General features: G+C 40.0%; 1 protein-coding gene across 4 annotated transcripts in view; it reads right to left on the reverse strand.

Moving 5' to 3' along the window:
• LOC100544230 (low-density lipoprotein receptor class A domain-containing protein 4) overlaps positions 1–24,782 on the reverse strand; it is a 317,415-nt gene that overhangs the window by 214,917 nt on the left and 77,716 nt on the right. For all 4 annotated transcript variants that reach the window (XM_085220728.1, XM_085220725.1, XM_085220723.1 and 1 more), the window contains one exon: positions 5,210–5,669. In XM_085220728.1, the coding sequence (XP_085076854.1) occupies positions 5,210–5,249 (40 nt within the window). In that variant the 5' untranslated portion in view covers positions 5,250–5,669. The remainder of the gene's footprint in view (positions 1–5,209; positions 5,670–24,782) is intronic.

Consider the following 24,782-nt stretch of genomic DNA (forward strand, 5'->3'; position numbering starts at 1 on the left):
AAGCAACCTCCTGCTATTTATTCCAGTTTCCATAGTGCCTGAGCTAATAATCCCTCTAGCAGTGCAGAAGGTCACAGGGCAGGAATGCCCAAGAGTCAGCTCAGGTCTGTCAGAGCTTATGCTGAGACGGTGCTAATAAAATCCTGATAGACCTAAGCTGACCCTGTGAGGTCAGGATGCTTCATCCATTGATTCTTAATTCACCCCACAGTATTCCCCTTATCCTTTGATCATCCTGGATCTCCCCATGCTACACACTCGCCGGTGATGGAGAGCTGACTTCAGAATCACTCTGTTCTGCTACACCAGCACTCAAAACACACACTGGTGAAAGGAGCTGATTTTAAAACACAGACCTCGGCTGCCCCTGTTCCCCACCACCGATACTCTCCCACTGGCACAGCACCAAGGGAGACCCAGGTAGGACGTGCTCCCTTCACGGCAGCTAGGAAGCATGCCAGAGAGGCAAGTCTCCCAACCATCACATCACTGCAGGCCCTGCACAGCAATGCTCATCGTGGCCATCCAGCTCAGGGCGTCAGACGTGTCCCAGCACAAAAGCCCACTGCTTCGTGGGAACCTAAGGAAAAACAGTTTCCAAAGTCTGAGAATTGCTGCTCTGAAATAGAGCTTTTTTTTCCCAATTCTCAAGGGCCACGTTGTCTAGAGCTCTGGTCTTTCCTGGCCTTTCTTCTTTTCCTTGGATGCTTTCAACAGGCCCAAAGAGTGCTGCTCAGAGCAGAAGTGGTGTACCAGCCACACAAATGCTAAGCAGAATGGAAAAATTATTTTGCATGTCTTCCACAAAGACTCTCGTCCATATATTCTAGCATAATGTTTATGACATAGTATTGTTGATTCACAGCCATTTTCTGGTCTCCTGCAACTGCCCATCTGTTTTCTGCAGACCTGCTGTCTCACCAGTTATACTACATTTTGATTTACACAGCTGATTATTCCAGCCCAACCACAATTTAGAACTTGTCCTTAATGAACTGCATCATATTTATTTTAGATCAGTTCTTCAATAGACCACATTAATTTTGAATTCTAATCTTGTGCTGAGAGAGTTTACATCCTCTCCTTCATTGGTGTCATCTGGAAATTCTGCATGCAGATTCTATCATCTAAGTCATTAATTAAAATATTCAATATTTTCAAGCAATCCTGGGCAGAATCACGCTTGACATATCCTTCCAGCTTGGCTATGAATCACTATTAATTAACCTGAGAATAGCTTTCCAGCCAAGTGGGTGCCTACCTTGTAGCCCACACTGCTACCCTGTTAATGGAAGAGTGATAGCCTTTCTAAATCAAGACATGCTTTCTCTCCTCACAGAGAAGTTAGGTTCAACTGACAAGGTACATCCTGGAAGAGAACAATTTACATTTATTTATCTCATTATCATCGACAGGTTTGTTGTAAAAACAAAACACACACACACAAATAAGCTCATTTTTTTATTCTGACATGTTTTCCCCAAAGACTTAGATTAGCCATCTACTTCAAAAGGGGGAAAAAAGAATCCAGGAAAATTTACAAGCAGAAGCATTTTTGGGCCCTTCACAGCTTGGTTTTTTTTTGAACCTCGACTGTCCTCTAAATGTTCTCCAGTGGAACTGCTAATTGCTCAGATACTACTCAAGCTATTTCATACTATGCTGGAGAGATAATTTAATAAGCTGTCGCTTGTTTTAAAATACCTATCTCATCTAATTAGCTTATTATCAGTTTTGTTCCTGTTCTGTTTGGAATTCGTACCTGTCTAGAAGTAGAATTCCTTTTCTTGCCACCTGATTGCAATCTCCCTTTTTGGCAAAGAAAGATGCAAAAAAAATCATTAACTACTTGGTCCAACCTGCACACATCAGATCACAAGTTCTGCCTTTCCTTCTCCATTAGTAGTACAGAAACTCAGTCTTCCTCTTATTACTAGTGAGGATATAGTATGTTTCCTTGTACCACATACTTGTACCACAGCTTCACTTTATGTTGTGCCTTGGCCTATCAAATTTGGACCTTGCAAACTCCAACTACTCTTTTATATTCAACTTGGTAACACATATAGTATTCAATTTCTGGTCAAGTTCTTCTCATTTTTCAGATCATGCAATTTTTTATTTTTTTTTTTTAATGGAGACATCTTTTATTTGTGCTTTTAGAACTCTGTATTATGAACTCTTTATTATAAAAAAGAAAAAGCTAAATCCTTTAAAAATTGTAAGCCTTCCTGTGTTTTTTAGGTTTGTTTCCCAAGAAATCTTTCCTGTCAGTTCTATGAGCTTACTTCCTTGCATACTATTGCTTTCATTCTGAAATTCTCTCATCTTCTGAAGAACATGATTGCTATCGCTCAAATTGCCTTTCACCATCATAAGCTCAGCCATCTCTTTCCTAATCAAGCCTAGAAGCGCTTTCATTGCCTCTTCTACATTCTGCAATCCCAAACCTATCACACTTGCACAATCCACTGAAATCAGCATTAAGGCAGTAATGTTAAAAGGGTTTTACCATATACTGCTGTTTGATAATAAATGGTAAATACAGTATATCTCTTGGAACAAGAGCCATCTGTAATAAACAGCAACTCTGGCATCTGTACCAGTAAACTGAGCATTACAGATAGGATGAAAGTAACCTCTAACCTTACCCGTAAGCCTTCCTAGGTCACAGCATATTAGGAAAGGTAGAAATGAGTGTTTTGAAACACTCTAAAGGTGGCTACAACACAGAGGTATCGTCCTCCACAGCTTCTTTTAGCAGCACTACATTCAGCTGTAAATTGAAAATGATTACCCGAGTTGTTCCAATAACTACAATCACTTGGCATGGCTAGATTCAGTGTTGACACTGCAGTGCTTTCAGACAACAGCTTTTTCTGTACAAATTAGCTCACTTCCACATGTGGTCATGCCCCCTCTGCCACTAGCCACTACTGTTTACTTCTACAGTTAACTCAGCATACCAACAATAGGAGCAGCACAGCAAGGATAAGAGGAGGAACCATATGCACCTAGCACTACATTGTTACCTCAGAGTTTACATTAGCATAACATGCTCCTATGAATTTGTCTAAGAAACACACACCTATCCACTGTATACTGCAAGATGTGCTATGGAAATCTAACAAGGAACATGAAGGACCACCAAAAAGCAAATTCAATTCAAGGTAGGAGAAATGGAAGTCTCTGCCTTCTTCTCATATAAAAGCAATGGTAACTCCACCTGTTTGCTTTACAAGTCTCCTGCCCATTTCTTCTAGAATTCTCCTGAATGCATGGTGCAACTTAACTGTACTAAAGAATTAATAAACATTTAGTTAACAAGATTTCAAAATGTTTATTAATTTCTTTACCTGAGAGTAACTCTAAGGAATACAACAATTCTTTATGAGAGAGAATGCAACCCTCAGGCTCTCAAAGTGCCCAGAACAGGCAGGAATCTGCTGGGTTGTCACCACAATCTGACTGCTGTCCCAGATCCCCAAGGACGCCAGTTTCATTATTTGCCATTCCCTTCCACCCAGCAGCAGCAGCCATGAGGTTAGCAACAATCTGACATTCTGCTGCCTTAGCAGTCTGATCCAAGCCAAGAACCTGACCTTCTAGACACTAAAGGATAGTAGATGCTGTGGCAGAAGAGTTTTAAGTTGTAAAGACTTAAGCATTACAAGGGTGTTAAGGGTAACAGAGTTTTCAGAGAGAGACAAGCTGCAGCAGAAGGCATGGCAGGAAGAGGGAACAGATACTGAACAGCAAAGCTTCCTGTGGAGAACAAAAGAGTAGCAGAAAGAGGAGGATGAGGTGGAGGAGGGCTGGCAGAGTGGCAAGGAGAAAGAAGCACAAAATGCCCAAGCATCACACCTGGGAGCTGTGGGAGCATGCTGTGCGTTCAGCAGAAGCAGGAGAGCCCTGCGATGGTTCCTCACTTCACATCTCCCAGCAGCAGTGAAACACTCAAACAGCAGGGAACTCAGAGACAGAAAATGATATTCCTATATACACAAACCATAATCCAGCAAACTTTTGAAAGCAGAATTTTTTATATGGAGAAATAAATGTCTCACACATCACTTATTTTCACTTTGGTATTAATCTATTATCTAGGCCCACTAAAGCAAGAGAACTATCCAGCTAATTTTCTATCCATTTTTCACAGGGTCTCACAGCTGGCCAGATGATGTGGAGAAAAAAGAAAAGAAAAAAAAAGCAGGAAGGGGGTTATCAGAAGATCCTGCTTTCTCCCACCTCCCAGATTATAAATCAGTTCAGGCAGAAGACATGCAGTGCGTTCCAGGGCAGTTTACACTAGGGGGAGCTTCTCTCAGTGAGACCCACCATCTTCGTATCCTTTCTTACTACATTATTTCCAATACGTCCACACAGAAGTGTACTGGAGACAGTTGAAACAATTATTGTTTAAATACTTCGGTTTTGCCACTCAGCTGAGCCATGAGGGAAGGGAGTTTAAGCACAACTTAGCACAGTATCACAGAATGGCTTGGGTTTGAAGGCACCTTAAAACCCACGTAGTCTCAAACCCTCCGCCGTGGGCAGGGCTGCCCCCCAGCAGCTCAGCTGCCCAGGGCCCCATCCAACTCTTGGCCTTGAGCGCCTCCAGGGATGGGGCACCACAGCTTCTCTGGGAAGCTGTGCCAGCACCTCACTGCCCTCTGAGTAAGGAATTTCCCCCTAACATCTAACCTGTATCTCCCCTCTTTTAGTTTAAAACCACTTCCCCTTTTCCTATCACTATCAGGCAGAAACCTATCAAGTTCTGACCTGAGGCATGCTCTGGCTGTAGTGATAAACCTCAATGCTGCCATGTTTCTGAGAAGCCTGCACAATGTCCATCCTGTACATTCACCAACCTCCCATGTTAAAGGTAAGAGCAACTTAATAGACTATATTTTACACAACGGAGATAGGCCCAACTGACCCAGGAGGCTACTCATTGTTAAGCTGTTAATGAGTACTTTAATGAGGAAAGCAAAGATTTAACTTCCCTAAGGCTTATAACAATCCATTTCAAGGGGGCAGAAAATAAAGATATTATTCACTGTTAATACCAGAGTTGAACTGTTCCTCAAGTGAAATGTTTTATAACATTACTTAAGCTGGAAGTACTACAAGATGCTATTCAACTTATTTTCAAAACTCTAGTAAATTGCCTCAAAAGTACTAGCTTAATTACAAGAGAAAACCTTACCTGTGAAAGCATTTGTGGCCTGAAAACCAGCTTCCTGCATACTGCTCTCCCAGTGAAGCTTGTGATTCCAACCTTAACCTGTCCTAATTGGAGACAACTGCTGAGCTTGGAGCTGTCAAGTCACTTCCATCTTCGCTCGTCAGAGTCCATTTCTCTTTCTCTTCCTGGATTTGGCACCATCCAATTGCCACCTGATCCCGGGTCTTTCAGTCTGTAGGCACTGGGGATATCTGCACTGAACCCAAGCAGCAAGCGTTGGACAGTCCCATCAACCGGCCAGCCAGAGGATCTGGGCCATGGTGGACGTGGAAATGAAGAAAATCATCTGCCAAGACTCAATTTTCCTTTTACAATTAAGTTCTAATCCTCCGTTCCTCCAGCACCATTTTTTCAGGTCCCAGCCAATGGTGGTGTTCAACTGTCTCTCCTCTCTTGTGTTGTCTCCCCTCAGGCACGCTCACTGAGAAATTAAAAAAGAAGAGATTATGTTTCCCGATGACCTGTAGCAACATTAAAATTAACAGACTCCAGGGAACAAAAACCCAAAACACATTATCAGGGATTGATTGTACACATTAAAGGAGATCTTCAGAAGGCAAATATTGCGATTTTGCTGAGATGTAAAGTGTGACCACACAGCTCTTTGAAGTGCAAAGAGGAACAGTGCTGAGGGTGTCATATGCATCTCTGAGAACATGATATGATTTACATTTCAAAAGCCATATTTAGCAGAGATGGGGGCAGCAATACAATAACAAAATTGCAGTTGAAAGGGAAAAGGAAAAATACTCAAGGCTCTCAAAGTCTAGTCTATTCAAAAACCACTGTGAGATTATTAGCATTTCATATAGCTGCTTCCCATCTCTTTTGGAGCAGGAAAACGAAGCACTGGATGCCAATGCTCTACACACCATTCTGTCTTCCGAGATTAAAAACCTTTCTACGCCTGTGCCGTTGATTATCTGTTTAAAATCTCGACTGTAACACAGATGACACAACTCAGACATCTTCTGACATTCGGTAATGTTAAAAATACACATAGGCTGTACAAGGGAAAGGTGGGAAAGCTGCTCCCGATACTACTTCTCCACAAGAGCATGGCTGTTTGCAACTCCCTGAAAACCAAAGCTGCTGCATACTTAATTTTCTGAAAACTAGGATATATTAATAGGGTGAAGGACAGCAGCAGACAAGTACATATGTAGGGAGAAAGTTAAGAAAAAAAAGGAATGGATTTGCTCACAGAAAGAAAAGAGGACTTGGGAGAAGAATCCACTCGCCCCCCAGCCATCCTCCTCCTCTGTAGTGCTTGGCTCCCCTCATTCAGTAGCACAGGCAAGTCAAAGCTACGTCAGTGATGATCTTATAATCTACTAATGGATTTTAACTAATGAGTCTAGTCAGCACTTGCAGTACTGGATTAGGATGAAGTCCACCTACCGGGGCAGCCCATAGCAGTGGGTGCCAGGACCACAGCCAGTCCCAGCACTGCATGCTCCAGCAAACGGTGCGAGTGCAGGCTCAGCAGATCTGTGCGATCCACTGCCTGCTCCTCGACCCCACTTTGGTGCCTATCTTGACCTGCAGCACCTAGTGACCAGTCAACAGCCTGAAGCATAAGGCTGCACGGCCCCCAAAATGCAAAGAGGATTCTCACACTGCTTGCAGCACCTCCTGCTCTGCACACACCACTGCATGCAAAGCAAAATAAAGACAATAATGTCTTTATTAGGGCTTTTAGTGATGAACAAAAAAGAATCTGTTCTCAGGTATATTACTGCCATTGAGTGTGACACCTGATGAGCGCTGGCTCTCTGGAATACACTGAACAAAAAATTAGATGCTATGATGAATTTTCTATCCTAGTGATATTGCTACTGCTTTCTCAATTCTGGAAAGTCAGTATTTCTGAAAAACACAAATTTTTGCTCAAAACACAACGCAAGACATTCAACTCATATAAAGCTACAGATCACATTCAAGACATTTTCCCCACTTCTTACCCAAACAGCCTAACTTAACAGAAGAGAACACAAAAGTGAAAGAAAAACTGAAAACAAAGCCTATACATGTAATAGTTCCTATCAGAAAAAAATTGAATAAAAACTTTAGATTCACATTTGACAAGATACTATTCGTCAACTTCAGCCCTTCAAAGTGCTCTGTGCAACTAATAGCCATTTCACATGAGGTCATTTTAATTTAAAGTACATACCACCGAACAAGTAAAATATACATACACCATAGCACAAATTCCTCTTGGCTCCTCACAGCATGCTAACTATTCCATAATGACTACAGATAGATGCTGCACTCATCTCCCAAACTTTTTCTCTAGAGGTCTGAGTTTCTTCTATATTTACAAGAATGGGTCCATATTTGCATTCCTTTTCAGCCTCCTAGCTCATGGTTTTGGTTTATAAATTCACAATTTTGATGCATTCCATTTTCAGCATTTTGATGTTTTTCCTCATCCTAACAATTCTCAAGAGATTCACACCAATACCTTAGCAACCAGGGAAAATCTCTCATGTTACTAAATAGCTTCATCTTCATATTAAATATAACACACTTACAGTTGTTTCGAGAATAAAACACAATTACTTTTCCGAAAATTAACTTTTTTAGTGAAAGAAAAATTATTTTCCACATCTTAAGCATCCCTGCTAAGCTTGTTAAGAAGGTAGTGGTACTGCAGAAACTCTACAGTGCTGGCAACATTCAGCAACTGCTGCTTGTTCCCAGAGAAAGAATGGGATTTTAACAACTATACTGGACACTGAAACACTTGCAGAGTTCACCTGGAGCTCAAACTTCAAAAGGTACTGCACTCATGCATCAGACGTAAGACCTCCTTAAGGCCTCAGATGCAAGAAGAGTCCGATACCTCACCATTACCCTAAGTGAGCATCTTCTGCTGCAAGAAGCGCTCTTCTCCTTTGGCACTGAGCTGGGAAGCAGCTGGCAGGACATGGGCAGCAAACTAAGCAGTGCTGACAGAACTGTAACAGTGTGTGATCTTCAGCTGCCCATTAAAGTTTTCACAACCTGTGGAGAACCCGGTGAGAACATTTCCCATTGTATTGGTAAAGAGAAAATCTAAAATTGAAAGACCTAGATACTTTCTCTCTGCTCCATCTGTTACCTCCTTTGCAACAGGAACTCTGCTCCTACTTCTGCTTTCATTCATCCATTGCAGTGTTAGAAGAGTCTCTGAAGCAAACCAAAGGAAAACATCATATTTTATAAATACATGGCTGTGCCATAAAGATTTTCAGCTAAGTACTTCTATGACTAAAGAAAAAAAATCAACCCCTTTTTTTTTTTTTTTCTTCCTCCTCTCCACTTTTCTCAGATTTGAGCTTGGGAAAGACACCATCACTTAAACCTCACACAAATTGCAAACAAAATACTTGGACTATTTAACACATTATGTGAGTTATAGGTTCTCATGGTATATTTAGCCAGCCAGCCTGTTATTGCTCTTTTCTAAATAGCTAATGATTATATATTAAAGGGCCACTTTAAAAAATAATCTGAGAGAGAAGTGGCAGCCAGGGAGCATAATTAAATCCTGCAATAATATCTACATTTTATGAAGTGTTGTGCAATCATTAGTCAGGACCAAGCCTGGAGGAGCTTGCACAGAAAGAAGCAAAACACTAATTTTTCCAAGATTGGAATCTCTTAAACATCTTTAACAACTCAAAAACATTGACCAAAATGTAAATGCTGCAGCATGGTTTGTTTGGGTTTTTTTTTTGTCCCCGTTTCCTCTCGTTACACACAGCCTGTTTCTTTGGCCACATGCTGTTGATTCCCACACATGCTGTCTGAAGGGGCACAGCCACAAGGAGCACTGCCTGCACCTGCACACCCATCCGTGGCACAAGACATTCCGAAGGACAGTCCTTGATCACTCGTAAAAGGCCTGTCTGTGGAACAAAACAACATATCTAACTTTTTGAAAAAGTTACTGACCAGCTTGTGAGCTACAGATTAATCTAACTTCAGCAAGGGAAGACTCACAGCTTGAGCTTTTAGCTTTTGGGTTAAGGAAGTGTGAAAGGGCAGAGTACCAAAACCCTCAGCAGAAGGCTGGGGGAGGGCAGGAGCAACGGGATTGCAACAAGCCTTCACACCCAGGAATTCAGCAATCCACCTAGGGGAGGACTGCCAGTGCTGAATTACCCATATGCTTCAAAATCCTTCCCAGTAAGGCCAGTACTTCCTATGTTTTGAGGCAGTGTCAACCTGGATATAAATCTAAGAAGCTTCTGGCCAAAAAATATAAAAAATAAAATATATATATACTTTTTTTTTTTTTTTTAAATCTGACACTTTATATTTATAAAACAGTGCTTGTAAAAAAATCTTCTATGGTTTGCTACAGCAGTTGAATATGAAGCATGTGTGCATACACAGAGCTTACCTCTCCATCCCCTACTGGATGTTTTGGAGTTTTGCAGGCTTTGGGTTTTCTTCTTACAGAGACTTCTGAACTAGATATTAACATTTATCAGTTATACCTAACTCTTCTCAGATGGTAAGATCTGTGTTTTACAGTATGATCTTCATTTACTTCCGTCTATCATTTGTCTTCTTTAAGATAACACTTCACCAGTGCTAAGTGAACCACGGGTTTTGGAAACTACTATGCTTCATAACTCAAAGACCACTTAGAAAACTCAAGGTGACATTCACAGAACATGCAGAAATCAGACCAAAAACCAGATATTTAAAATATGTTTACCTAATCACATCTTTCTCACACATGCATATACATCATTTGTTTTCACTTTCTATCTTCACTGTTTGTACAGCTTAGTTGTGACATTTCAAGCAGCTGCCGTATTTCACTTTTTTGGTGAATTTCAGCGGCTGACACAATTAGTCTGTATGTTAAGTTACATCATATATACTTCTATTCCTGTAGATACTTTCAGATATGCTTCAGCTTGCTCAGGAATAGTATCCAAGCTTAATTCTTTCCTTTCTTCTTGTTACAGAACCCTCTGACTTGCAGCAAACATGAGGACCATCTGAGCAAGCTGTGGTCACCCTGTATCAGTTGGAGAAGGAAATGGGACTCAAGAAGAGGGCAGATTGCCAAAATGAAGCATCTTTTTTTCTAGCCTTGTTACAGAATGATCGAGAAAACAGGACATATCCCTCAATGCCAATGTCAATACACACTGCAAAAAACACCACAGGCGAAGCCCAGTTTTAAAGAAAAAGAATAAACATTTCAGTAACAGCATTTCTCCTCCTCCACCCTCCTGCTACTGTTTGTTTATTTCTCTTTCGAATGAAACACCAATATAAAATGGGCCTGTTTAGTAGCTTCCTGCCCAAGTGAATAGCCGCTGGTAATCAGACAGTAAGGAATATTTCACTTGGACAAATCCTATAAATAACTGATAACACAAAGGAGCATGCCACATTTCCTTCCATTAATCTTGTTAACTGAAATAATTAATGTGAGTCCTCTATATTCTACCTCTCTGAAGAAAGTAAAGAGCCATACATTTCCCTATAGTTCCAATGACAGAATGCAGTAAAACCCCAGTGGAAAAGTTCACTCAAATCTCCATGACAAGCTATTGGGCTTGGATGAGATAATTATTGCGAGAAATTGTACGAGCTGTGTTATGCAGGGCAAATGAGAAGATTGCATTGTTTATTTTTGGACCTTAATAAAACTATAATTACCAGAAGATGTCAAAAGAAATCATTAATCATGCTGTTCTGTGAACCTAACCAATAAGAGGGAAACCTAAGCACTGAATTTTATTTGCCAAAATAATGACAAGGTAGGAGGAGCAGAATCCAGTCTCAATTAATCTTCCACAATATCACAGCATCAGTTTTGAATCTGCAGAAGTGAAAGCTACGTTACACTAGGTAGATTAGAGAAAAGTGAAAGCTACGTTACACTAAGCAGATTGGAGAAAAGAGCAGAAGTTTTTGACTTGTGTCCCCGTGACTCGTATCAGAAACCAGTCATCACCAGAAACCCGGGGGACGATGCAAACCTCAAGGCTTTGGAGCATCTGATAACTAACTATACCCCAAAGAGCATTTAGCATCCCTGGGCACCACCCGAAAAACAAGTTGTGAGTCACAGCTACCAGACCGGAGCTCCCAGGGTAAAGATGTCACTGGTTGAAAGCTGCTCTGCCACATGGGACGTGCGAGTAGAGGAAGCATCTGAGGAGAATATCACATTGCCACTGCCAATGCTCTGTTACGAACATTACCAACACAGAGCTGAGCACAAGATGATACAGACAGTCAATAAATGGTCCTCACCTCCTTCCCTCCCACAGTAACTCTTTGCTGCTCTTTTCTGGCTTCTTTCCACCTCAACAAAAGCAATGGGAGTACGTCCTGGCTCTGCAGCCCCACCACAGCCACAAGCAACACGTGATGTCTACAAGCTCTGTTTTCAGAGTATGCAACAGTCATTTCTAGCTTCTAGCCAGCCCAAGCTTCCCAGTTTCTTTACAAAGGATTTTAAGTATAATAGAAGGGGCACGTTTGTCATCTCCAGTGACAAACCTCACATAACAGCAGCCAACAGGCAGTGCTCCCGGCCTATGGCACAAAACCAGTGCCAACCCACACCAGATAACCAGCGCCTACTGGGGCACCTTCCTCTCCATCAGCAGCACCTCTGGTGAGGACACCACACCCTCCAGGGAACAGGGGCACAGCCAAACCCCTCCCACTGAACACCACAGCCAAGAATTCTAATATACATATATACGTCAAAGATTCACATACATGTACCAGTTTGGTTCATAAAAAGCAGACTGGGGGAATCTAGGCCAAGCTGCACTTAAGTTTTTCAAGGCGGAAACATCTGTACTGTGACTGTTCTGGAAAGGAAATACTGAAGACAGCATCTCCCACGTGAAAATGTCAGGCAGCATACAGACACTGACAAAGACATATATACAGCTCTCCCTTAAAACATGACTGAGAACTATGGGAAGAGCTACCCATGGGAATCTGAAAACGAAACATGAGCTTCACAATTTAATTCACACAGACTGCCACCTCACTGACTGCAGAAGCACCGACAAGAGTTCTGTAACTTTCAGGAGGGCTGTTTCAGTCAGTGCTATCCAAATCCATCTGTTGTGAGCAGCAGCTGCTCAGGAGCAGAAGGAACACAGGAGCAAGGCCCGCTGCCACGTCACACACATCACTACACAAAGCCATTTCTAGCATCCTGCAGATGAAACCACGCCACAAGAATGCATCTGGTTTATTTACAGCCTCAGTGGCCCAAATGCAAAAAGAAATGGAAGCAGAGTGGCCTCCAGACAAGCTCACCTCAGTTAAAGGAAGCTGGGGACAGGCACTGGGCACTGCGGCTCCCCCTGGCAGGACGGGATATCGGCCCTGCAGCACAGCTGGGTGCAAAAGGGCAGAGGCCAATTTCAACTGCCTATGCGGATCATATACCATGCAAATCCACTGTACTGCTAGTGCCATAAAAACCAACAACAACAACAAAGCATTGCATTTGTATTCAGGAAGGATTCTTCTCGTAAGAAATATCTAGAATTTCTCCCACAGAACTACACCGTATTTCAGATGACTGAAAAATCCTGGAGCCTGCTGTTCCCTATTCTACCAGTCTTGATTTTCACACAAAGCTACAATGAGCTGCATGAAGCAATAGAGATTCAAACACCTGCCTGCCCCTCTGAAGCCATCTCAATTTTGCCCAGAATCTAGCAACAACAGCAAGATGAAATTGCAAAGTTACCATTATACTACATCTGAGCTCTCAACTCAGTGCAACAACCTCAAGCATTCAAATACATTTGTTTATAAACTCCACAGTCAATCGGGCTTAAGTAGTTCCCTCAGTAGTTCTTAGTTCCAACAACTGCAACTTTCAGCATGGAGATGAGAAAAGGAAGAAAATAATGATTTAGCATCTCTTATTTTTCTTGGACTTGGGAGATTTGCCCGTGTTTCTTTTTTTTTTTTGGAAGTGTTACGATCTCTCTAGGCTTCTGATCCCATCATTAAAGTGGATGCTGCTTCTACCTGTGGGTTAAAGAGCTAAGAAATGCTTAGGTACCAGGAGTGCTCTTAGTAAAATAGATCAGAGAGGAAAAACTAAGGCAACATTTTGATTAATTTAATTTTGCACTTGAGTGAATCTATCATTCTGCAAACTCATTACAATCCTATTAGTGTAGTAAAACTGCCCCAAATAACTCCTTTTATCAAGTAGTAGGCCAGTATTATTTTATTTCCCAGCAATACTAACAAGACAGTCTCCTTTAAGATTATTCTTCTTTAAAAAATCTGTTGGAAAACAACTTATAAAAATACCACAAGATGCAAGTGGAGGACACAGTTGGAAGCAGTATCCACTGCTGATCACTTAAATCTCATTTTCCGGAGAACACCACAGTTCAGTCTCTCGAATCCCTCATTACTTAACATACAAAAGCAAAGAGGTTATTTTTTTCTTGTCCTTGATGGAAAGCTTTTACATAAGCAAACAGTACAAAGAAAGAGGAATTAATGTTATTATCAGCTAAATCTGAGAAATCCCTCTAGCCAAGAAGTTCTTGTTTAGTATTAATGTAAGGAAGCAAACAGCATCTTGACTCTCTCACTTTGGCTACAGATTAGGAAGCATCCGACCATTTTTATCTATACTTTTTAGAAACAAATGTATTTTAATATACTCTTGTCATACTTTACAATCATTCCTGCTACACTGATACACTGTGTTAGAGTGCTTCAATTGCATCCGATCTGCACAGAAGTGTTTTAGCAATTCAACACTGACAGCACATTAACTAATTAACTGAAAGCAAAACGCACTGAAGTTTTTGAAAAAAACAGCTTACAAACTGATATTTGCATTAAGGAAAATGAGGCTGTTCCATTTCTCACATGTGCACAACCTACTCACATGTTCTACTTCTGCACTGTCCGCCTTTTCAGGAACTCTGACCTCTCTGGTCTTTTTTTCTGTTCCACATCCACTTAAGAACCAGAACACGAGCATTATTTCTAAATACTAAGATTACATGAGTGGTCTTCCAAGCCAACTTGTCAGTCTTCTCCCACCCAACCCTCTGCCCATTAATACACAGCCTCCTTCAGGAAGGGCCAACAGCAATGTAATTTATGGATAATTACAAAGTGTTATTAAATTCAGTTACAAACAGAAACTGCAATCTCCTATCAGAAGAAAGCAATGATCTACCTTTGCTATGGAATTAGAGCTTTGTATTTCTCAGATGCTAACTCACCACCAGTTTCATCATAACAATATTTTGTTATATTTTTTTCTTCTTTTTAAACAAGTGGAAAATGTAATGAAATCCTGACTTTTTGCCTTTAATAGTTCAGCTTCCAGTACCACTGTAATGCTTTCTGATAGAGACATCTGTCTTCCGCATTGCAGCTCCATAGCTGAGAAAACAGGGTGGACTTATCAATAAAGCACAATAAAGAACCAGATGTTTGGGATGGAAAAATGCAACAAAGGGGAGAGACTGTCCTCCTCTCAAAACATTCATGAGAAAAAGCTCATCCAAATAAAAGGCAGTTGTCTGAGAAGGAGGCAGCTGGAACCAGTGATGCTGATTATTCTTATTCCACTATATCCCACAGCAAGACACAAACCTATTTAGAGGAGACAGAAGAGAAAACAGAAAAAATTCCACTTGTATTAATCTATACCATGTAGTTAAAAATCTTGACAGTGCAACCCAGTCCCATGCCCAAGGAGCAGGCAGATGGGTATATATATGTTCTTTCTGCGAACAGCATTGGCAGAAAAGGGCTTCATATCAACACTTTCAATACTAAAAAGAGAAAAGAGGACAAAAATAAAACAAGAAACACTAGGATCCCAGAAGAGTTAAATATCTAGAATTTTGGATCAACAATGTGAGCATCTTATATAACACAGTTCATCATATGCTACCCAGTCAGTCATGCATCAAGAGCAGAAACTGGGTTAGCCACTAAATTTCTAAGAAACAAACTGAGACCTTGATTTTAAAGCATGTCAGAACGTACCAAGTGCATTGGTACACTGTTAAAAGTTAATTATTATCACATTAAATATTTGTACTTTGCATTACTTTTAAATGCAAAATTCTTGGGGTTGGGTTGTACACTGATCCAGCATACAATGATCACATTCTGTACAGATATGCAGCAATTTATCCCTATGCTGATGCAAGGAATCCTCCACATGCAAGAAAACCTTTCTGAGGCAGGATGGTGGCCCCAGAACCCACAAACAAAGGTGAACCCTTACACAGGCAGCACTGACCAAATTTTCCCATCTCCAGCCTGAGGTTACATATCCATCACAGGAGGAACGTGACTGTTCCTGGAAGTGTTCAAGAAACACGTTAGACGTGGTACTGGGAGATACAGGTAAGTGGGAATGGTAGTGGTGGATTGATCGACAGTGGGACCAGATGATTTTAGAGGTCTTTTCCAACCTTAACGATTCCATGATTCTATACACCCCACACCCCCAGAAATCACCATGCAGCTCTCTCTTACAATGGGACCAATCTCTCTTCTCCTACAATGGGACCAACAGAAATGCCGTGCTGTGGTCACTGAAAGCACAAGGGACAATACCCAGCTGGACTGCACACAATGATCTCCCTATCACAAAATGCAAGAATTGCTCGTTCTCTTCAGAGCCCTTTTTCTTTTGAAGGAGGAAGTCACCAGCCTGTATGCATAAACAAGGATGCCTAGTCCTGATTTACCTAGGCACTTTTCTGACTTGTCTCACCCCTTCTGGCTCACCACTTATGCTTTTGGCTTTGTTAGTGTTTTTCTTCATTTTTAAATAACATGCAAGAAAAACTAACTGAAATAGCGTATAAAATCTGTTCCCTAGCAAAAATAAAAACAAACAAACCAACCAACTACAGTATGTCAATTCATTACACGTTCTTGAATTTGTGATAGGTCATTTTCAAGCATGTACATCTTCACAATTTTAAAACTTAATAACCAACAAAATGTTGAAGGTTTTCCTCCTGTTAAATCATGTTATGCATCGAAACAGAACCATTTTACAATTCAGACTTTGTGGGAAGACTGAAGCTCCAAACTTATTTTGCATACAGAAGCCCCAAAAAAGCCTTGGGCCTTTTTATTATTTATTAAAAGCACGCAGAACAGGCAAGGAAAAACATCCAATATGTATCTGCAGACAGAACTATGTGGATTTTTAACAAATAACCAAACTAAATTTACCTTGTGGGCATAAGCAAACATCAAAAATGCCAGCTCAGAGGGTATTTTTCTTTCAGTAACACTATCACTTTGGGAAACTATTAAAATAGCACAAACTTAAAAGCGGTACTAACAAAAACTGAATGCAGTTCAATTCCAGCTTTCAACTAGATGCCTTTTTTGCGTACATATGCTTTGCCTTCCATTACTCAGCTGCATAATATAAACCACCAAACTGCACTTTAAACAAATCTGAACTGACAATGCCAAGTTTTAATTGAAACACATGAAGGCAGTTGGGCAATGCACAAGCATTTCATAGGGAAGCCAGCAGTGCTCACAGCTGGATGAAGTCTCCGCCCTGCAAGGGAGCAAGGGATTGAGTTTCCTCACTCTATTTTATCTTTCCTTCAAAAAACAGACAAAATACTAAATAAACAAACCAAAAAAAAAACCCCACCACAACTATTTTCATAGTCTGAGAAATCTTACTGTTCAAAACCCACGAACAGTATGAGAGGACCTCTCATCACTGTAAGACCAAAATAAAGCATCTCCAAAAATCGTCTGGGCATTTGTGTAGGCACTTGTGTGGACAGTCTTTACATGAAGACACGCACACGCAATGATCCTGCAATACATGCTCTTTTAGAGCACCTCACGGCACTAATGCAAACATTTTTCTGCATCAAGAAGAAACTAATTTATGCTAAGGAAATTCACCTCACAACAGTACAACACAGTATTTTTCCAGGTAGTTTTGCTGAGATTAGTAAGTCAATTTTACCATGCAAATGAATAGAAGGGAGGCAAAGGAGAATACCTAAAAAATAAAAATGGAAAAAAAATAAATAAATAAAAAATCAAGAAGTAAACATGCAGCATGCAAACTAATCCACATTAGCTGTATCTCAGCTTCAACATTTCCAAGTCAGACTTCCCTCTGTTGCTGCTGGATGATAAATGAACTTCTTTGCTGTTTATTCATTATTATTTTGGAAAGGCACAAAGCAGGTCTGAGATGGAGGTCACCTCTTCCCATCAGTTGCTCCTCAGATGAACACCACTAGCTACTAAAGTCTTTTTGTCCATGCACAATGATGTTAAGATTATGGATGTCCCAGTAAAACCATAGCCCTCTGCTATCCTCCAAATGAATTTATTTCTGCAACCAGCTGAGTAACAGTGACAGTAAACTTCCAGTTTTGTTTCCTTACTGACGTTTTTAACTTCAAAACTCACAATCTGCACAGCACACCATGATACAGCTGCAACGAAAGCACTCGAATTATGTCAGCAGAACTGCAAAATGTAACTGCCGGACCTGGCTCCTTCCCCTTGGGGATGCTGAAGATGTCAGGCAAATGCCCTCTGTTCACATCATTAAAACAAAGAAAGCTATTGCCATGAAATCATTCACTGTGCAGAAACTTCATAAGCCCTTCTATTATCTTTTATAGCCTAAATTGGGAATTGAGAATCTCCTGAGTGCCTTGCAGCGCATTAATAAAAAAACACTTTGCTTTATAAAGTTTAGCATTATTACTGTATCACCTTCATCAGCTCAGTGGAGTCAGGTTTATTTTCCCAAAAAATGTCTTTACAAGACAATGTGATTTTTTCAGTCACTGACAAAGGCAACGATGGTTCTTGGGGTCTCTTTCATATGGCTGCTCCTATTTCCTTTTCCATCACGCTTTAAGAGCTAATTAGTGTGTCCAGTTCTGGGCTCTCCAGTTCAAAAAAGACAGGGATCTCTTCAAAGGAGTCCAGTGGAGGGTCACAAAGCTGACAAAGGGCCTGGAGGATCTCCTGTATGAGGAAAGGTTGGGTGACCTGGGTTTGTTCAGCCTGGGGAAAAGGCTTCATGCCTCTGCGACACTCAGGAACACACTTCTTTGCTCTCCTTCACTGAAGCTCATCTCAGCTTCCCACCTAAGCTCATCTCTAGCTTCTTCCTATCCAGGTCTTCCCTGAAACCACCAAGCAATGACTGTGCTCCTATTTTTCTCAGCAAAACCAGGTGGCTCTAACATTTGACGAGTGCTACTAGAAATGAGGAAAACAATACTGTTTCAGCACAGCAAATAGGAAGGTTTCTTCTCATGAGTGAGCTTTTAAAGTTTGTAAGCAGAGTATTTAAATCAAATCAGGAGCATGAAGATTTTTGAAGTCATGTATTTCTTAACAAGCATTAGCTGGCAGCACTTCTCCTCTTTTTTTTTTTTTTAATTAAAGTATATATCCTGTGTTGCATCTCAGCTCATTAAACATGTTGGGTTTTTTTTCCCCATAAGGAGAACTGGATGCACATGCAGGTTTGCTGCACCTCCAGAGGCAAATAACATTTTATTTTTTTTAATGGTGAAGAACATTATTCAAAGTTACATTTATTCACAGAAGTTATTTGAATAGAACTTACTCCACTCTAAAAAACAATCATCTAAGCAAATAAATGATTGCTCACATACAGTTATATAGAATTAATACACTCCATTACGTTTCCAGAATATTAACTCATTTTTAAGTGCAAAAACCTACAAAAAATGTAACTAGAAAATCTCACTAAGATCATTCCAGAGATATGAAGCTGAATCTTCTCCTTTATCCCTTCTCAAATTCTTGCATACTCAAGATAACAGTTAGTTGATTTCATCAAATTAAGCAACTCTCCCTTAACGTTTCAAAAATACTACTAAAAACAACACACACACACACACACACACACACAAAAATATAAACAAAACCTGAAATGCTGCCTTCCTAGATGGAGTGGCATCCATAGGCTCTGAGATCCTCAAATAATGGAGTCGCATCACGTTGACAAAAGCATGATTAAATGATTCATTCTCTGATTATCCTCTTGAAGGCACAGTACAGAGAACATCACTAAGATTTTCAAATCAAGCTCCTAAAAAAAGATCGTGTTGCTCTCTGTTTGTTTGGGAACATGCATTAAGCTAATCGAACTGACAGGTTTTACAGCAGAATTCCAGACAGCCCAAGTCCCACTCTTCCTCGAGTCCAGCAGCCCAGAAACTCAGACCTGTTCATATTCACTTCTTCTTCCAAGCACTCCCCAGCACAGCATTTTACGGAATTTGTTCCCGATATTCAAGTATAAAAATGCCTTCAGAAATGAAATATGCATGTCTGATAGCGCTTTTCCTCCTGTACATATGGCTTCAATGCTGCTCAACAACATCAGCCCCTGCTCTGAGAGGAGAACCATGCACCTCCTTAGGGGTTTCCTCATCACATCGGCTCAATGTGGCTAAGCTAGACGAGGCAAGAAATGTTTTACTAGCATGTACTGAGAACAGCACTGAATAGTTAAGAAGCAAAACCCTAATTTCTGTCAGATTTCTAAATATGGGAGGAGTGTGAGCTTCTCAAGAAAAACTCACCAGAGCATTTCTTTTCACAAACACCAAACATGTTTTTTACTAATCCTGTTATTGGATACTGTGGAGCCACGTTGACCAAAATAAAAAACACTGAAACGCAGACAACCAGCATGGAGAACTTCAGATCAAAAGCTACAGATAGGCAAAGTGATAGGCAGCTGAAAACAATCACGCAGTAGTAAATAGTTAATAAAAAGCAGTAGCTAGATTACATACATTTTATACATTATTTATACATTTGCATGTTCACGTCTTTCTTTTGGAAGCATGAAGATTAGCACAGTTTTCATGGAAAACAGCTAGAAGAAATGACCCCCCCTAAAAGCTAAAATGTTCATCAATAACAGAAAAACACTAAGAATATGACTCTGAAATCTTAGATAGTAAGGCAGATGTTTATCAATACGGTATTCTTCCATCAACACATACACCCTATCCAAACATTTGGAGAGAGTCCACTTGCTATTTAAGGTTAAATCTGATGCATTTCCTTGTATGAGTAAAATATGTATTTGTACGCTTCAAATCTCTCAGCTTATTCCTGTCTGTTGGACAGCCGAGATGCGGAGCTGAACTCCAAATCTCAGGCTTCCCCTAAGATTCTTCCCATAAGAAACAACATACGTGGAACAACAGTAACATATGTGTTATGTGATCGTGCAGAAGTATTTTTAAAATGAATTAATATGGTGGGAGGGTAGTTCTTAGCTTCATGCCTAACAACTCCAGCCAGACTGTGAGAGGCAATCTGCTGGGAAGGCAGGAAGTAGCCGGACATGGATTTCCTACAGCTCTATGTTCTGCAAAAAAAAGGACTTTGGAGGAAGCTGAAATGCAGAAGATGCCTTGCTGGCTTCCTTTGCTCCTAATGTAAGGCCAGAAACAAATTTCAGCACATAAAAAAGAAATCTTTCTTCACCGGTATGCTTATTTTAACAAACTGATAAATCTTTTAGAGTTCACAACTAAGCAATTCTTAGCAGAAATAAGAAGGGAATAAAAACAATGACTTTCAAATAATTTTATCAGTTTGGAAAGCCATAACCAAGGCTGCAATAGCAGAGTCTATTAAGTCCAGCTGCTGACTGGTTTTTAAAAATGCTACTACTTAATATAACTTGGGAATTACACCCTTGTTGTTCTAAGCTAAATATCCTATGGACAGCTTTCAGATTATTGCTTAAACTCTCAACATTAAGACAAACGCAGTTAGCAGAGCAAGTTCCTTCATGTTAAAGAAGATGAAAATGTACTTCTTACAGGAGCTACAGCCTCTGGCTATATCCAAATTATAGTAAAACTACAAATAACAACTTAAAACAAAACCTACCAGTGTGTTTGTATGTTACTAAAGATCCAGTAGAGACCATGTGAAATTGTCTAAAGGAAAAATGCTTAAATAAAAATACTTGGTGAGATGAAACAGTCTTCTGCTACCTCCTGACAGCTCTCAAGCAGTATGAGAGTTAAGAAATAGAACTTAGATTTGAAGTGGACAATCTCTTAGTGTTTGTTGAGAGCTGTTCAGATAAATTATGGAATAAATGATGAATGTAAGGCATGGAAGGACAGAAAAAACTGAGCCACAACGCTTTGTAACAGGCAACTGCTAAAATACTGCCAAGAAAAATGCCTTTCAACAAGGAACTACAGGACAATCCCCAATATGAGCTACACTTCCCAGAATAGAGAAAAGCTGAAATAACTGCGTAAAACACTCCATTCTACCTTTGTTTCTTGATCGTGCTGCTTCATTTTCCTCTCTGGTGAGACAGTCTGCTGACTCCACGTAGCAGGAAGAAATGAAATTTCACTATTTAAAAAAATCAAAATAAATACCTCTTTTATGAAATTACAGAAGAATCAATCCAGAAAGAAACTGCCTTTCTTATGTCTCCCTCTGTGCTGAGAAATACTTTTTAGTCTTTCACGGAAACAACAGGGGAAATCCAAGAGGACTTTCTCCCTGCTCCCTAGAGTTAGCTTTCTTCTCTTCAAAGATGTCGGGGGCTGGGGCCTCCTCTCTGCTCCAGTGCTTAGTGTGAAATAATTTGCTCCCCTTCCATTACTTCTGTACTAGTCCAGGCCGGCCAGGCACGCCATGGCCCACAGCTCTTTCCTCCTTAATAGTGCTAAGGATTAATGAATGCCCAGGCCCCAAGCACATCTCTGACGGGTAGCACTAAGTACCAGAGCCCAACAGGCAGGTCCTGTTCAATGACACTTCTACTGTTTGCCTTGCGGAGTGATTAAATTGAGAACTTCAGAACAAGCAGCAAAGGATATCTTCAACCCTTCTGCTGAAGTGCTGGACTATGTTTCTCAATAATCCTGCTTATATACAAGAGCAGAGAGCTCTTCCTTGGACCAACCAAGGAAACAATGGAGACGGTGGGGCCGCATTGGTTTTTAAGGTCTTTTTTATGAGTCACAAAGTAACACAAATTAAAAACAAAAACATAAGTCGACAAGCCACTTTGAAACTAAATACAAGAAAGGATTTTGTTTTTCAAAACACAGAGACTTGCAGGGGGATAACATGGACGCCTCATCTATTTAGGGCTAGCACTTTCACTACTTTGTTTCGAAACTTTATTATATCCTGTCAAAGGAAATCTAAATGGGCACAGAGGTTATCAAACTGGAGGAGTGTTTATTAGTACGCTACTAATTGTTCTTATGAACACTGTGAACAACTGATTTCTACAAACATCACTGATTTAGCTTAGTAATACCGTCTAAAGAGATGGGACTTAGTCTGAAGAAGAATAAATACATTTCATTTTAAAAAAGATATGAAGTACATGAGAAGCATAGAGACTTTTTCAATGAAGAGTTTGACTTCTGTTTATTTTTTAACTCTACACCAGATTTCAAGTGTTCTGTGTTTTAGCGAAATTCATCTCTCATACAGTGGGATTTTTGCTATCTAACTTCAACTTGACCAGATTTTTTTACCTGGGGAAGCCACACTCATTTCTGAATTTTATATGTATACCAAAGAGTGTTACGCTTTACACAACAAAAGGAGAACTCAAAGATAACTATAAATATGAAAAAAGAACATGTGTGCACCTAAACATGTTAATACTGAAGGTAATCACTGGGTACATTCATTTCAATTTCAGACAAGAGTCAGGACAAATCGCTTAGTTTTCTTTTCTCATAATCAAAAGGAAATCTTTCTGAGAAGTTTGGCCAGATTTCATCTGACCGTAATAGAGGTTTGCACATCTACATTACTCCAAACTCTTCTTGCAAGTTATGAGTTCATATTCACTATGGAAACAGGCTTTCAGTTCATCTGAGAAATAACCAAGTCATAAGGATTTAAATCCCCGTGCTATTCATTAAAAATAATTATTCCATGCATAAAGGCTTGGTGCTGAATAAACGGTCAGGCTGAAGTATTCCCTTCAGCTGCAGAACAGACATAGCAGAAGCACCAAAGATGCATTTCCTCACACAGCCCGCCCTTTATTGCTCATTTGGAAAGACTGTCTCCAAAATAAGATGAGACTTCAGGCACCCATTTAGTTCCCCACTCCTATATTGGCTTTTCCAATAGGAGTGCTGATTACGAGTAGACAATAATGATTTTGTAATGTGAACATCTGTGCAACAGAAAACAGTCTGAGATCAAATTAACGGCATGTATGTCACCATTAGGCAGGTATCAAGTAAAGATTTTTTTTTAGCTGCCATTAAAGCAAATTCTTATCAAAGATTTAGCAAAAGCATTTAGAAATCCATGAGTGAGATACTCTTCTGTGTCTTCTTTAAGTTAAGTAAAATACTTCTAAATGAAATAATCAAACTTCTGTTATGCAAAGCTCTGAGGCTTAAAAATATAGGAGTCAAAATTTTCTAACTCATTGGTCTCACTGTAACATTAACTGTCACATTGCCCATGAGTAGCAATGAATTACTTTTAATAAGGAACACTATTAATCGTTCCTCTACTTAAAATCTTATCCAGGACCTTAATCAATGCAGCTTTCTCCCATTTTTAAATGTTTAAATCCTATTGAACAAAATTGTCTTCAACACTGGAGAAAATCCCAACGCATAAAAATTCACTTTGGTGTTCTATTAAACAAGCCAGCCAAATCTAAGCGGCAGAGAAAATGCAGTTTTTAATAAGCTACTGAATGCCTACTTTCCAGCAGCAGGAATATAATTTATCTCTAACAGCATGCATACAAGAAGTTTTCCCTACCTCTAAACTCTGAATGAGGCATTCACTGAGGATTAAAAAGCAAACATTAGAAAAAATGAATTTGGTGGGCAGAAAATTTGCTATTCGTTTTGAGGAGTACAGAAAATTTTTCCCTTTCTCTTGGCAAAGAGAGGAGGGTCATGTTAAAAAGCTTGGAATTATTTTCTTCTCTTTAGTATCTGAATATGAGACTACATCATACAACAGAAAGCTGAGCAAACATTCAAGTACGATGCAAGCCTGTATTACGCACCTCATTTCCTAGCAACTACAGCACAAGTGATAAATATGAGGCAGGAAAAAAAAAAAAAAGTAGTATTATTATATGAAAAGACAATACAAAAAATAGTGCCAACTGCTGTTGGAAAAAGAGGTCAGAGACAGCCTGTAAAGGAGTAGCATTACAAACTACTGGCTTCTATGTAAGAAATGGATAGTGAAAGGTAGTGAATGAATGGTCCAGACACAGACAACCGGCCACCCCACCGACGTTCAGTAGAAAGGTTAATGCAATCAGCAAGAAGAAGAATCCATCTGCCAGGAAACCCATTTGATTATTCCAGTGTAATACATGTTTACATTGTGATTACTCTAATCTGATGTTTCAAAAACTCTCATCTGCTTCCTCGTTTGTACATATCATTAGCAATACCATCAACATTAGGCTATAAAAAGCCCTGGCTTAACTAGC

The sequence above is a fragment of the Meleagris gallopavo genome, chromosome 3, assembly GCF_905368555.1.
Source record: "Meleagris gallopavo chromosome 3, MGAL_WU_HG_1.1, whole genome shotgun sequence".
Classification (NCBI taxonomy): Eukaryota; Metazoa; Chordata; class Aves; order Galliformes; family Phasianidae; genus Meleagris; species Meleagris gallopavo.